Here is a 13,448-nt window from a genome sequence, read left to right as displayed (position 1 = left end):
TTCTACCTAATAATGGAAAGTTAGGATTCTTTACTTTTTAAGAAAAGGTGAGGTAGAGAGGTAGCATTAGACATTGTTGCTACGTATATTTTTTTGAAGGCAACACATGAGTCCTTGACCTACCATTTACTGATTTTTTTCTAATAAGATTTTTCTCCTGTTTCTTTTTTTAGTGGGAAAGATACCATGGTGAAATGGTGGGACCTTGATACCCAGCACTGCTTTAAAACGATGGTTGGCCACCGAACCGAGGTACATGTAGGATCACGGGCCCAGGGAAAGAATGGCAAGGCAAAAAGATGGTTTTCTTCCCTGGGCCTCTCATGGCCCTTTGCTTTTACTGCCCACAGTAACCATCATGTGCTGTCTTGAGAGACAGAGGTTGGAGTGGTGGAGGGAGCGAGCACTAGCTGTCAGAGCAGACAACAGCTACCCTGGCATTTAGTAGAAATTGGCCTTGGAGAAGTTTCTAATCCACGAACATGAGTTTCATTGTTTTTAAATAATGTGTCCACCTTTTTGATGATAGGGAGGTCTTTTGACGCTGTATGTACAGTGCTTGGCCCTGTGACCTGTAAACAGCAAATCGTAGTCATTATAATAGTTACCCGAATGTAGACGTTTTCAATAGAGATCAGGGAGTATTTTATATCTTTGCATCCTCCTCCATGCTTTGTTCATACCAGGCTCTCAAAAACATCAATTAATGACGAGGAAAAGCAAATTATTCTTGGACTGTTGATTCACAACAATACTGTTCTTTTCATTGTTCTTAGATATTTGAGGCTGAAAATTATACAATAGACATCAATGGGGTACCTTTTATTTGCAGGGCATGGCTGAAAGCAAAGAAGTACCGGACTTAAAATCATCCTTTGAGTGGCTTCTAGTTAGGAATTGTGCTGAACAGCCATTATCTAAATTTAAGGGTAGGAAATTACAGAGAAACTTGTAGTTTACTCCATAATCAACAGTTCTACCACAGGCCATGTTTTCTTTCCAAAAGTGAGATTTTTCTCTCTCTCTTTATTTTTAAGATTTTATTTATTTATTTGATAAAGAGCACACAAGCAGGGGGAGCGGCAGGCAAAGGGAGAGGAGAAGCAGGCTCCCTGCTGAGCAGGGAGCCCAACGTGGGGCTCGATCCCAGGCCCCTGGGACCATGACCTGAGCTGAAGGCAGACGTTTAACCGACTGAGCCACCCAGGCACTCCGAGATTTCTCTTACTGTATTTTGAAAGGGTTACCTTAAAATGAGGCTTTGCAAATGTCAAACAGATTTCACTACACACAGTCTACTTAGATTTTTGGAATGTCACGTCATATATCCTGGAGTCTCTTAAAAATCATACTATTTGAATCTTTTTATACTCTGTAGGTGTGGGGGTTGGTGCTGGTGTCAGAAGACAAGAGGCTCATCACTGGGGCTTCCGACAGTGAGCTGAGGGCTTGGGACATAGCCTATCTACAGGAGGTAATTGTTTTTGGTTTTTTTTTTTGATCACGGGCAGTGCCGTGTTTCAGCAGTGTCACAGGTTCATTGAATTTTGAATTAGCTATAATTATTGAGTACTTCCATAATACTGGAAGGAATTTTAAAACTTTTAGTCAGAATTTTTTTCTTCATTGTTAGCTCAGTTGTCCTCATTTATTTGAGCTCGAGGAAGGATAGTTTTAGGCTTACACCTGGTGATGCTAATGTTTTAGTTTGTGGGGTTCTTAGCCCAGAGTTCCTGGACCTTTGGGTGTGCATGGATGGACTTCAGGCTATCTGTGACCCTTTCCCCTCAGACAAAATTCTGTGTAAAATTTGTGTGTGTATAAACATATGTTCTGAGATCTGTAACTCTCTCAGATCCTCAAAAGATTTTGTGTGGAAGGAAGTTTATGGACTGCAGGTTTAGCTGGAGTTAGGTGTGTAGCGTTGTGTTCAGTAGCTGTTCTGGTGGGTTCTACTGTAGTAGGCTAGGCTTTATCCTTTCTTCATGTCTGGATTGCCTTTGTAGTTCTGTGTGCCAGACTGGCATCTTTCCTCCAGAATATGGTAGCCTTTCACATAAGAAAATTTCAAAGTTAATGAAGAATCAGTCATCATTTTTTCACCTCAGTTTAAATTACTAGGTTGCTAAACCATAGTCTGTATTTTTTGGAAAGTTACCGGAGATAGTATAGTGAATACTGTTTTGTTCGTATTTGCCATAGTCTGTTTTTAACATACTCTGGTTAAGTGTCCTACCACTGAAGAGGTTTGATCAAAGAGACCACTTATTCATGGACATAAGAATAGGTTTCTAAGTCATTAGGGTTAAGAGACACTTCCTGGGACATATTATTTCAGCTTCTATTTTCCCATTTTTATAAAACAGGTGGAAGACTTAGAAGAACCAGAGCCCAAGAAAAGCAAAGGGTCTTCCCCTCGAATACAGGACACACATGAGCCTGAGGATGGCAACCCAGAGACAGATGAAACTCCTGAGGATGTAATTCTTTTTCTTATCTTCATTTGTGTTGTGTCATGGGGAAAGCGAGAATTGGAGACTTTTTAATTTAAAAACTCACAGTTATCGTCATTTTTGGGAATATCTTTGTCCCCTGCATCTCTTTAGAATCGTACCTTTTCAGAGGTTTGACAGAACTTGCATTTTACTTTGGTCTTCTCCCTTGCTTCTTCCATAGCGCATCCTTACATGCAGAAAAGCTGGTTCCATCATGCGGGAGGGAAGGGACAGAGTTGTGAACCTTGCGGTCGACAGGACAGGGAGGATTCTAGCTTGCCACGTGAGTACCAGTTGTCGGAGAAAGCAGGGACGGGGCTGTTCCTTTCAGAGACTCGTGCTTGTTTTATATGCAGTGTAGAGATTAATTTTCCCCCAGTCTTGTTAACAATTCATTATGTGCTGCTGTGTAGACCTATAATCCCTAGCTTCTATTAGCATAACACAGTAATAGTTACTATTATTGTTCTTATTAGTTAGCAAGCATTAAATGCGTGCTTTTCTGAGCAGTTTAGAAGCATTAGCCAGCTTTTTATTTAGTCTTCTGAGCAATGCTGTGAGTAGGAGGTGGTATTCCCACTTTACACATTAGACGGCAGTCCTGGAGGGAGGAAGTTGTCCGAGGTAATACGACCAGTAAGGGAAGAAAAAGGAACATTATTGTTTAGGTCTTACCGAGAAAAAGCTATGTTACAAATTGCCTTTCCTGGACTCACGTCAAGTTTCACCTTTTAGGGAACCGATTCTGTGCTAGAAGTGTTCTGCATCCTTTCCAAAGGAGAAATTCAGAAGAAAATGGATAAGAAGATGAAGAAAGCTAGAAAGAAAGCAAAGTGTGTTGCTTTTATTTTTTTTTAATATTTACTATTAAAGTATCTTGGGTAAGCCACGTAGTACTGATAGAAAAACTATGGCTTCTTTAAGGAAGCGATTACTGTGTTAGCAATTACTGTTAAAAGGTAGAGAAGTTGTTTGGAGTGCCGGGAGTCCATGTTTTACATTTCTACTCTTTAGTACAGCTTCGTAACTAGCATGTTCCTGAGTCGTGAACTCAGAGCCACATAGAACTAGAAAGGCCATACAGATTTTTAAAAATAGCTAAAAAATGATTTAGTTCTCAGGTCAGCAGGTATCTTCACTGACAGCAACTCATACACAAGGAAGCTGGGTTGCATAATGCTAACCTTGGGGCCTGTGAGGAGAAGGATTATAGAACTGGCATTTGGGGGCAACATCACCTTGGAATAGGTTATTATAATAACCAAAGAAATCGGTTCCTCAGTGGTTGAAATTTATCAAGGCTCAAAGAAAAAGTCACCTTGGCAAACCTTGTGAGACCTCTGGTTTATTTGACATAGTTGGACTTGTAAGTGCAGCTTAATGGATCTTCTAAAAAGTCCTGAAGTTAGAAAAGTTAACCAGGTACACTTCATTGGAATAATTTGAATTACAAAGACTTACTTGCCCCAGGAAATTTTATGGGCTGTTGCCTTCAGAATCCACTTATTGAGGGTACTGATTAAATGGAATAAAATTTTATGACACTGTAGTTCACAAAGCATTTGTCCATAACACTGCATTATCTAATTCTCATGGTACTCCTTTGTTAAGTGACTCTCCCAGGATTACACAGGTTGTTGGTCTTAGAGCCATAATTTGACTAACGTAATAGCAAAGCTTCTTCTAGAAAAGTCACTGTTCTCTCCCCCTCCCCGCCCCAGATTAAATTCTTCTAAAGGGGAGGAGGAAGACCTTGAAGTCAATGTCAAAATGACACTGCAAGATGAAATCCAACGGGTGACTAATATCAAAACTTCTGCCAAAATCAAGTGAGTAAAAGTGTAGTATCTGAATTACCTGAGAGCAATATTGTAGAAATAGTAAGCTACAAAGTTGTATTGGTTTTTTCATGCTCATTGTTAGCAGTCTAGAGGAATTACATATTTGGAGACAGTGATCATGGGATACCTGCCCTCACCATAGGCCTGCTTATTCATCATCTCATATTTGTTTTATTAGAGTAACTGTTTCTATTTGTTTAATCTTCTTTCCTGCTGCCAATTAAAAAGAAAAACGTGTACCCCATGCTCCAAAAGGATTTAAGGTCGCGTATAAAAATTATTTACATAAAAGCAAGATACATGTCAGATCCAGTATCTGAGCCCAGGTTTTTTTGACTTAAAAACCCATACTCAACTACCATCCCAAGACGCAGAGCACTTTTTGTAAAATTCTTTATACTTGCTCAAACATCACATAGATGGAGGACGCTGTGAAGCCTTTCTACTAGAAACAGTTAACCTTGTGAGTGAAGATGGTGGCTAGAACATTTATGAATTATTTTCTCACACAGATCCTTTGACTTGATTCATTCACCTCAAGGAGAGTTGAAGGCAGTCTTCCTGCTGCAGAATAACTTGGTGGAGTCATATTCGCTGCACCTGTCTGCGCCTGCTCCTCAGCCTGTCAGGACGAGCAGAATCACCATCGGGGGTCATCGCAGTGACGTGCGGACCCTTTCTTTCAGCTCCGACAACATTGCTGTCCTTTCAGCCGCGGCAGATTCTGTGAAAATATGGAACAGGTTTGTGAAATGGTGCTCTCCATACTTTTATCCAGTCATGTTTTCTTTCCTGCGAATGAGGTTCTAGTACTCTTGATGGTTAATTGTTAGTCTCTTAAGGCCCTACATACAGTTCCATCAAAAATGTATCTTGACTGTGGGCCTGTGGAGTTTAGAGTTGGAAAGGTTGCTTTTTAAAATTTGGTGCAAAAAATAAACGCAAGCTTATTCCATGTCTGAGGTTTGTCACCGTACTTGGGTAGAGAAAAACACACAAACAGGCTGCCTACTCCTTGAATTCTAGTAGGCTCTTAGTGCTGTCCAGTATTTTTCCTATAATTTTCCATTCCTTTCCTAGATGACTATTCCACGCCTCTTCTCTCCTCAAGCCCCCAAAACCTCTAGCACCTTCAAGCTGGCGACCTTGCTTCCTAATTCACTGAAAAATGGAATCATCTAGAAAACATTCATGTGCTCCCGGCACATCTGCCAACTCAGCATGTATATACGTGTATACCCACGTAGTCCACTTTCCCTCCTGTCACTGTGTTGGTGTTCCTAATCAACGTTGACCACAGCTTGTACCTGTGGCTCTTTCTCTGCTCCCCTGCTAGCGGTTGTCCTCCTCCTGCATCTTTAACATTTCTGCTCTGTTGGATCATTCCCGTCAACATGCAGGTATGCTCTAATACCTCCCATCTGAAAAGAAGTAATAGCCCTGTCTCCTCCTCAGTCTCTCTGGTTACGTCCCATCCTCTGATTCTTTTCTCTGTTCTGTCTTCATCTGTCCCCCATCAGGCCTTTCCCCACCTTTTCACCATAGCAGCTCTTGTCGCCTCATCAGGGATCTTCATGTTTCTGAATCCAGTGACCCGTAAGCTTCATGTGACACTCTCTCCTGGAATTGGTAACTTTGTCCTCTTTGAAGCACTTTGACTCTCATTACTTCCTCTTCCTCTGCTGGCCGTTCCCTCTGTCTGTGCTGGGTCCTTCTTACCTTTCGGACCTCTAAGTGTTGGAATACTTCAGGGCAGAGTCTTTGGACCTTTTCTCTGTCTACACTCACTTTCTGCAGCTTTCTCTATGCTGACGACGCGTAGATTTCTCTCTCTAGCCTCAGCTGCTCCCTGAACACCAGACCCTTACATCCAAGTCTTTTGTTTGTATCACCACCCGGCTGTCTAATTGGGCATCTCCATTTTTCATACGGCCCCAACCAAGCTTGTGATCTTCTTTCTCCCACGATCTCCCACCTGTTGCTCTTCCCCGTCTTTGAAAGTAATTACTTCCTTCCAGTTGTTCTCCCCTCGATGCTGTGGTCACTCTCTCATATCCCAGGTCCAGGTCACTAGCAGATCCTGTCAGCTTCAGCTTCAGAACTTAGCCAGTATCCAGCACGTGTCCCCACCTGTGCTGCCACCCCCAGCTCCCGTCCGCCATCGCTTCTCACCGTTGTTGTTGTCGAGATAGCTTCCTGGGGGGTCTCCCCGCTGTGTGCCCCCCCCTCTGCGTGCCCCCTTGTAGTCTGTTCTCCACACGGCCACCAGCGTCATCTTCATGATGGAAGTGTCAGTCCCAGTAGATCCACCTCATTGCCTGGAAGCCAAAGTGCTCACAGACCTCACCTCTGACCCCCCTCCCCTTCTGCTGTGCTAGAGCCCACTGGCCTTTTCTCATCCTTAAACACAGCAAGAGCATGTCCCTGCTGTGGTGATTGCGTGCCTGTTTTTTGTGCCTGGAACCTTCTACCACCCTGACCCTCCTCCTCCCCTTCCCCCAGTGTTGTTTCTCCACAGCACCTGCTGTCACCTGATAGACCACTATGTGTTTGTCTCGTTCCTAAAGAATGTGAGGGTCGTTTCTGTTTAACTCACTGTTATACCTCTAGCACCTAGAATTGCATCTGGCATTCAGTAAGTGTTGAATGAAGTGGGCATTTGATATATATCTGTTGAAGGGATGAATGTTTATCGTCCAATAAAATGAACTCGTAGAGATATTTAATAATAGGCTAATTCGACTTGTCATCCTGTGGGCTCGATTACTTTATGGTGGCACATGGAGCCCAGCAGATGCTTTTTTTTTTTGCCCTGCTTTTATATAATCTCTGTTCCTTAGGATTAGGAGGCCCTACCAAAAGAAAAAAAAAAGTGCCATTTAAATTTTTCTCTCTTGACTATAATTGGGTCTGAGCCGAGCTCTGGTGGCTAGGTGTGTATTGAACAGACATGCTGACCTCTAAGACGGGGAAGCAGGTTCTCTTAACATGTGGTTCTTTATTCGTTCTTTCTCACAGGGCCACATTACAGTGTATCCGCACGATGACCTGCGAATATGCACTGTGCTCGTTCTTTGTACCTGGTGATAGGCAGGTGGTCATAGGAACAAAGGTAAACTGAGGCTTTTTCTTGGATTTTGGAGGTTTTTCTACTCAGTATTCTTAAAGTTTGAGAACTCTGATTCCTATTTTTGCATATTGGAAATGAATGAGAGCTGGTTAATTTGAGAAGGTTGGTAGTTCGTTGCCCTTTTTTGAGGGGTTTTCTTTTAAGTTTTGTTTTCTTTATTTGTGTTTTTAAACAATCAAACCTTATGTCAAATTGTGAGGAAGGAAATTACAATCATGACCTTGAGATAACTGTCCATTCATGTTTTGGTGGTCGGCCTTTTGTGCATCTCTTCACAAACACATATGTAATTGTGTTTTGAGAAGACTAATGATGAAATATACAAAGTATCTATTGTCTGGCTTGGCAGGTAGAAGCATTCAGTAAAGACTGACTGACTAGTCCTCATTCCCAGTTGCCAATCAGATTGGGAGATAAATGTGCGGGAATAAGCAGACTTGGATTTGGATCCAGATTCTCCCCATTTTAGAGTGGATAAATTGCTGCAAGTCCCGAAACTTCTTATAGTATGTTTCTTTATCTATATAATAGGATGAAAAGAAGTGCTTTTTGACAGTGGCTTTTGCCCTACATAGGCCTAGCCTTGAATTCTAGATTTTCCACTCACTGAGTGTGAGAACTTTGGGCAAGTTACTTGCCCCTGTATGCCTTGGTTTTCTCATGTAAAATGAGGTAAACAACCTACCTCACCCTACGGAAAGCACTTAGCACAGAAACTGGCTCACAGCGAATAACAAGTAAATAAGAGCTGGGAGCAGAAGTACTGGTAGTAGGAGTAGCAGTGAGAATAAAATGGAATGAGGTCTTTGGAATACTTTGAAAAGTGCTTTGCAAGGATTTGTCATTGTCGCCCCCCTAAACTCGTGCTGTATGTGCACGATTGTTTTATTAGAAAACCTGTGTATCACAATGGGTCTTTTTTTGCCCAGTTAAAAGTGTAAAATAAGCCAGAGAGATTTTAGGGTCACTGTCAGGGAATGAACATTAAATTCCAATTAAAAGTTTCTCTCGTTTTTCATTCATTCTTTCAACAAATGTTCCCTCTATTGTTTTTGTTAGGAGAGCATTTTGTGAATATCTTAAGTCTACCTTTATGGCTAAAGTGCAATCCGCAGACCCCAGCCCAGTCTCTGTGCGAGGCAGTTAATGTACATGATCTCATTTAATGCCCACAACCACTTTGAGATGCTGGTGCTGTAAATCCCATTTTACAGATGAGAAAACAGGCTCTTGGAGGTGAATTCAGCAACAGCCACAGAGTATGAAAGAGGCAGCCCTGGAACTCAGGTCTTCCTTACACTCTTGCCACCCCATGTGCAGAAGCCCATCATAGAGCAGGCTTTGCTGCTGTGTGTATGTGATCATGTTATTTTTATTTATTTTATTTTTTAATTTATTTAATTTTTTTTTAGTTTTTAAATTTTTTATTCTTTTTTATTTTTCATTAGCCAAGTTCTAAGCAGGAAGTGTGGCTCATTGTCTTCTAAGCTTTTGCGTTTTTTTTGTGTTTTTGTCCATTGCCCTCCCTAGCATCGTAGGTAGATACCTATTTCTCATTGTCAGTGTATTCTAGAGGAGGAAACCAAAACTAGATGGGGAAGAGTTAGTTAAGCCAATTACCATTGAAACTTGATAAAGCTTAAAAGTTTTTTAGGTCTATTTGCTGTTGTGTGTCTCCTGATTTGCTGAAGTTGGAGAACCAGTGAATGTGACAAGAGGCCAGGACTGCCAGGTTGCCCGGTTCCATCGTCATGCCGCCGAACAGCCCTGCCAGAGTTAACCCAGCACATTAGTGGTGTTTATTCAGATAGGAGGCACAGAGCGGGGAATGTGGGATCCATTTGCTAAACTGTCAGCCACATGGTCGCTGCTCGGCTATGAAATCTTTCCTAAACTGCATAGGCATGAATCTTGGAGGTTGTGGGTGTGCTCGTTGGAGCTGTGCTCATTTTGTGTCTTCCTCAGACAGGAAAGCTGCAGCTTTATGACTTGGCCTCAGGAAATCTGCTGGAGACAATAGACGCACATGATGGAGCTTTATGGTCCTTGTCTCTCTCTCCAGATCAGGTAATGAAACCAGATGTTATGATCTGGACTTGAGTACTTCCCCGTTTCTTACATTAGATTTTACTGCTGCCTAACAAAGATTTCTTTGGTGTTTCTTTAAAGAAAGCCCGCTTCTTGTCTAATCTTTAGATTTCCTATATGATGGCATATCATGTGCCTGATAATATGAATAGCTGTCATTATCAAATGAATTCTCATTCAGCTGCTCTTGATCATCAGCTGCATGACATCCGATTGCTTACCCTTGTGAGTTTTCACCAATGGTTTGTGCTACTTCCTAAGAGGGAATATTTCCTTGGGCAACAAAATGCAGAGGATGGAGTAGACTTTTCTGTTCCTCTTTTAGTCTATACGTCTATGACTATATAAGTTTAGTGTTGATAGCAAATATACCAGCCCTTTCAAGTCAGTAACGGGATGCTTCCCTTCAGAGGGGTCACCTTGGAGAACTGTATACTTAACTCTAGTCATGGTGCTGTTGCTCAGAACATTTTGAGGTATTTTTTGGACAATAATAAGAGATTGTGGCCTGTTCATTTGAATCTTCTCAATAGTGGCAAACCTTCATCCATTGAAAGTAGATACCATTTTTGGAAAAAATTGAATCTGGAATTTAGAGTGGGTTATGCCATTTGGGGTCAGATCAAAACAACTTTAAAATTTAAATAGTAGTAACATCTTGGATTTGTAGAGGATTCTTTCTGCAAAGTATTTTTACATCCATCATGTCATTTATTATTTGCATAATGGTTTTATAAACTAAACTATAGATAGTCTTTGTCATTACAGCAACACTAAAGGTCATCGGTAGGTTCTTTTCTATGTTACTAATCTCAAATGGCAGAATAAACACTTGGGATCTAATTTTCTGACCCATGCTCTATATACTTTAATACTACAATGTGATGGGACTAATTTTCTTGATACTGGAAAACAGTTTCAAACATATTTTAAGCAGGGACATTGGAGGAATAAGTTTATACCCTACTGAGGTAAATACTTTGAATAAACATGTTTTGATGATCCAGTCTGTGTATATTTGTCAAACCATTTTATTACTTAATAGCAAATTCTTTGACTGGTGCTTTCTCACGTGGAGCAAGAAACCCTACAATGTTCAAAGATTTCCTGATGCTGAATGAAAGTATAACTAGAAATTTACACTAGTTACCATCTGTCTACATTAGCCCCTGCTAGAAATTTTTAAATAAGGTCTGTGGCAGCAGCCCCAAAAGAGCAGTGGGAGGGGTTAAGAAGGAACCACATTTTTCTTAATTCTTTTCCCATGCTGTTAAGTAAAAATGGTCTTTTATACAATTTTGATATGTATCGTCTTACCAAAGTTTCTGTAATAAAATATTTCTTAATTGCAATGTCATTGGCTTTTCAGCGTGGCTTTGTGACAGGTGGTGCAGATAAATCTGTCAAGTTCTGGGATTTTGAGTTGGTAAAAGATGAAAATAGTACCCAGAAGAGGTGAGTAGACATTTTTTAATTTGTGTCCTTTTTTTGGAGGGAGAATGGGGAACCACAGAATGGGCCTTTGACATGTGTATTTCTGTTGCACTCCAGGGAGTTTTTGGAATTTTTGCCTGCCTGTGTAGAGCCCTTATTTACTTATTTATTTATTTCACGCTTTCCGTCATGCTAGACTTTCTGTGAAGCAAACCCGAACCTTGCAACTAGATGAAGACGTCCTGTGTGTCAGTTATTCTCCCAACCAAAAACTGTTGGCTGTGTCTTTGCTGGACTGTACTGTGAAAATCTTCTATGTTGACACTTTAAAGGTACAGTGATTATGCCTGGAAATAGTTTCTGTCTTTCTCACTGACTGTGGGTTGAGCCTGGAAAGTGGCCTTGACTGTGCCCAACAGTCGTGTGTTTCTAAAGATGTATGTGTGAATCAAAACACTGTAGGTGTACTAGGAAAGCTAGGATTTTTACAGAACCCTTCGGTTCATAAATTTTGCTTAAAGCGAGTTGTATTTCATAAGCTCAGAAAATCTGTAGACAGCACATCCTGTTGCTGCCAGTAATTGCAGAGAATTGCTGCATCTCCTGGGCAGGGATTCCACACTTGGCTGGACATCAGGATCATTTGGGTTGCTTTTAAAAATTACAGATTACTGGGCCCTAGGCCCAGAGTCGGGAGGACTGCAGCAGGCCTGGGAGCATTGTTGGGAAGCGAGTGCCCAGAGTCTTTGCAGCTAAGAGATGCAGAGGACGTGCCTGTGGCCTGTTCTGACTGAGGTGGTAGGCTTCTGGGGGAGTGGCTCCGCCACAGTGCAGTGTTCAGGGCAAAGTGCATGAGGGCTCCGTGTGCTGGACATGGGTATGAGCTGCCTTCAGTGGTTTGTCTTCTTTGAAAAGAGAAATAGGAAGCAATCCAGAACAGTATTTAGGATTGTATCCTAAAGTTCTACTTTAGATCCACATGTAACAAACAATGCCTATATCTTATAGACAGACGTGAATTGTTTACATTCTTTTTTTTTTTTTTAATATTTAGTTTTTTCTTTCACTCTATGGACACAAACTGCCTGTTATATGCATGGACATTTCTTATGTAAGTAAAATTTAAAGTGTCTTAGTAACAAGCACTTTCTTCGTTCTTGGCTTGCTATCTTCATTTTAGAGTATTTTTTCATCCTGTTGTATATCTTTCTCCCCAAAAAGCCATAAAATAATGTATATTGTAATCGTACCTCATATATGTGTGTGTGTGTGTATATGTGTGTATATATATATATATATTTTTGTTATATATAAATTACTTTAGTGCTGTCAGAATATGTTCAAAATATCTGAGTTAATCCTTACAGCTAACACCCTGTTGTGGATTCCCTAGATAGTATTTTCTTATCTAAAATACTGTGATTGGTAGACCACCCTAAAATAGAAAAGACTTTAAAGAAGGCATCCACCTTTGTTCTAAAAGATAATGCCGGTGAAGAAGATGGAACTTGGCTTCACATTTGGACATTTACAGTATTTTGCACTATATCTATACTGTTAGCTCCTTGACCAAAATGATATTTTCGCAATGCCTAGTTATGGATAAGAGTGGGAATCTGTGTGAAAGGACTGCATACTCTGGCCATCTGTGATCAGTACATTAACAGTAAGTGGGCGGCACAAGATATTTCCGGTGGTCTTGTTATGCTGACAACTATTTGAATGAGGCATTGACATAGGAAAGATAAAAGAGAGAACATGGGATAAAAGGCTGGGTCGCAGACATTCTAGTAGGTTCTTTTCCAGACTTTTCTTTCCTCCTCCTTCCCCCTTCCCCCAAATCCTATGACAGGGATGAGCGATTTTTCTTCCTGTTTAAGGGAGTAAAAGGTAACAGACATCAAGGCACAGTGCCGCCCTGTAGCAGTACGAAAACTTCGGAGCCACAGAGTTCTTGCTTTCACTCAGCAAGCTTTCTAAGGAAATCTTAGGTTAAAGCAAAGAAAGAGGTGCTCTTGATAGAGATGATATTTGTATTGATTTTAATGCTTCTGGAAGAAATGGGTTAGTCTTGCTTTATCTAACGGTAGACTTTCTGATAATCAGGTAAAGTAATGGTTCCCTTCTCTTCCTCGTAGGATGGAGCACTCATAGCAACAGGCTCTGCCGACAGGAATGTGAAAATCTGGGGTTTGGACTTTGGGGACTGCCACAAGTCTCTCTTTGCACACGATGACAGGTAGGTGCAGTCTTTTCAAAGATGTCCCTTTGAGGGCGCCTGGGTGGCTCAGTTGGTTAAGCAACTGCCTTCAGCTCGGGTCATGATCCTGGAGTCCCGGGATCGAGTCCCGCATCGGGCTCCCTGCTCGGCGGGGAGCCTGCTTCTCCCTCTGACCCTCCCCCCTCTCATTCACTCTCTCTCATTCTCGCTCTCTCAAATAAATAAATAAATAAATCTTT

The 13,448-nt window shown here is 41.3% G+C and overlaps 1 protein-coding gene across 2 annotated transcripts in view; it reads left to right on the top strand.

The window, feature by feature from the left end:
* WDR3 (WD repeat domain 3) overlaps positions 1-13,448 on the top strand; it is a 32,808-nt gene that overhangs the window by 9,884 nt on the left and 9,476 nt on the right. For both annotated transcript variants that reach the window (XM_034990191.1, XM_034990190.1), the window contains exons 5-17: positions 174-252; positions 1,379-1,474; positions 2,367-2,480; positions 2,677-2,778; positions 3,231-3,328; positions 4,217-4,324; positions 4,849-5,079; positions 7,355-7,448; positions 9,432-9,533; positions 10,924-11,009; positions 11,185-11,320; positions 12,043-12,099; positions 13,127-13,227. In XM_034990191.1, the coding sequence (XP_034846082.1) occupies positions 174-252; positions 1,379-1,474; positions 2,367-2,480; positions 2,677-2,778; positions 3,231-3,328; positions 4,217-4,324; positions 4,849-5,079; positions 7,355-7,448; positions 9,432-9,533; positions 10,924-11,009; positions 11,185-11,320; positions 12,043-12,099; positions 13,127-13,227 (1,404 nt within the window). The remainder of the gene's footprint in view (positions 1-173; positions 253-1,378; positions 1,475-2,366; positions 2,481-2,676; positions 2,779-3,230; positions 3,329-4,216; positions 4,325-4,848; positions 5,080-7,354; positions 7,449-9,431; positions 9,534-10,923; positions 11,010-11,184; positions 11,321-12,042; positions 12,100-13,126; positions 13,228-13,448) is intronic.

The sequence above is a fragment of the Mirounga leonina genome, unplaced genomic scaffold, assembly GCF_011800145.1.
Source record: "Mirounga leonina isolate KUSES-001 unplaced genomic scaffold, KU_Mleo_1.0 Mir_507, whole genome shotgun sequence".
Taxonomy (NCBI): Eukaryota; Metazoa; Chordata; class Mammalia; order Carnivora; family Phocidae; genus Mirounga; species Mirounga leonina.
Note: the sequence above shows the minus strand (reverse complement) of the source record. Positions and strands in the feature narration are given on the sequence as shown.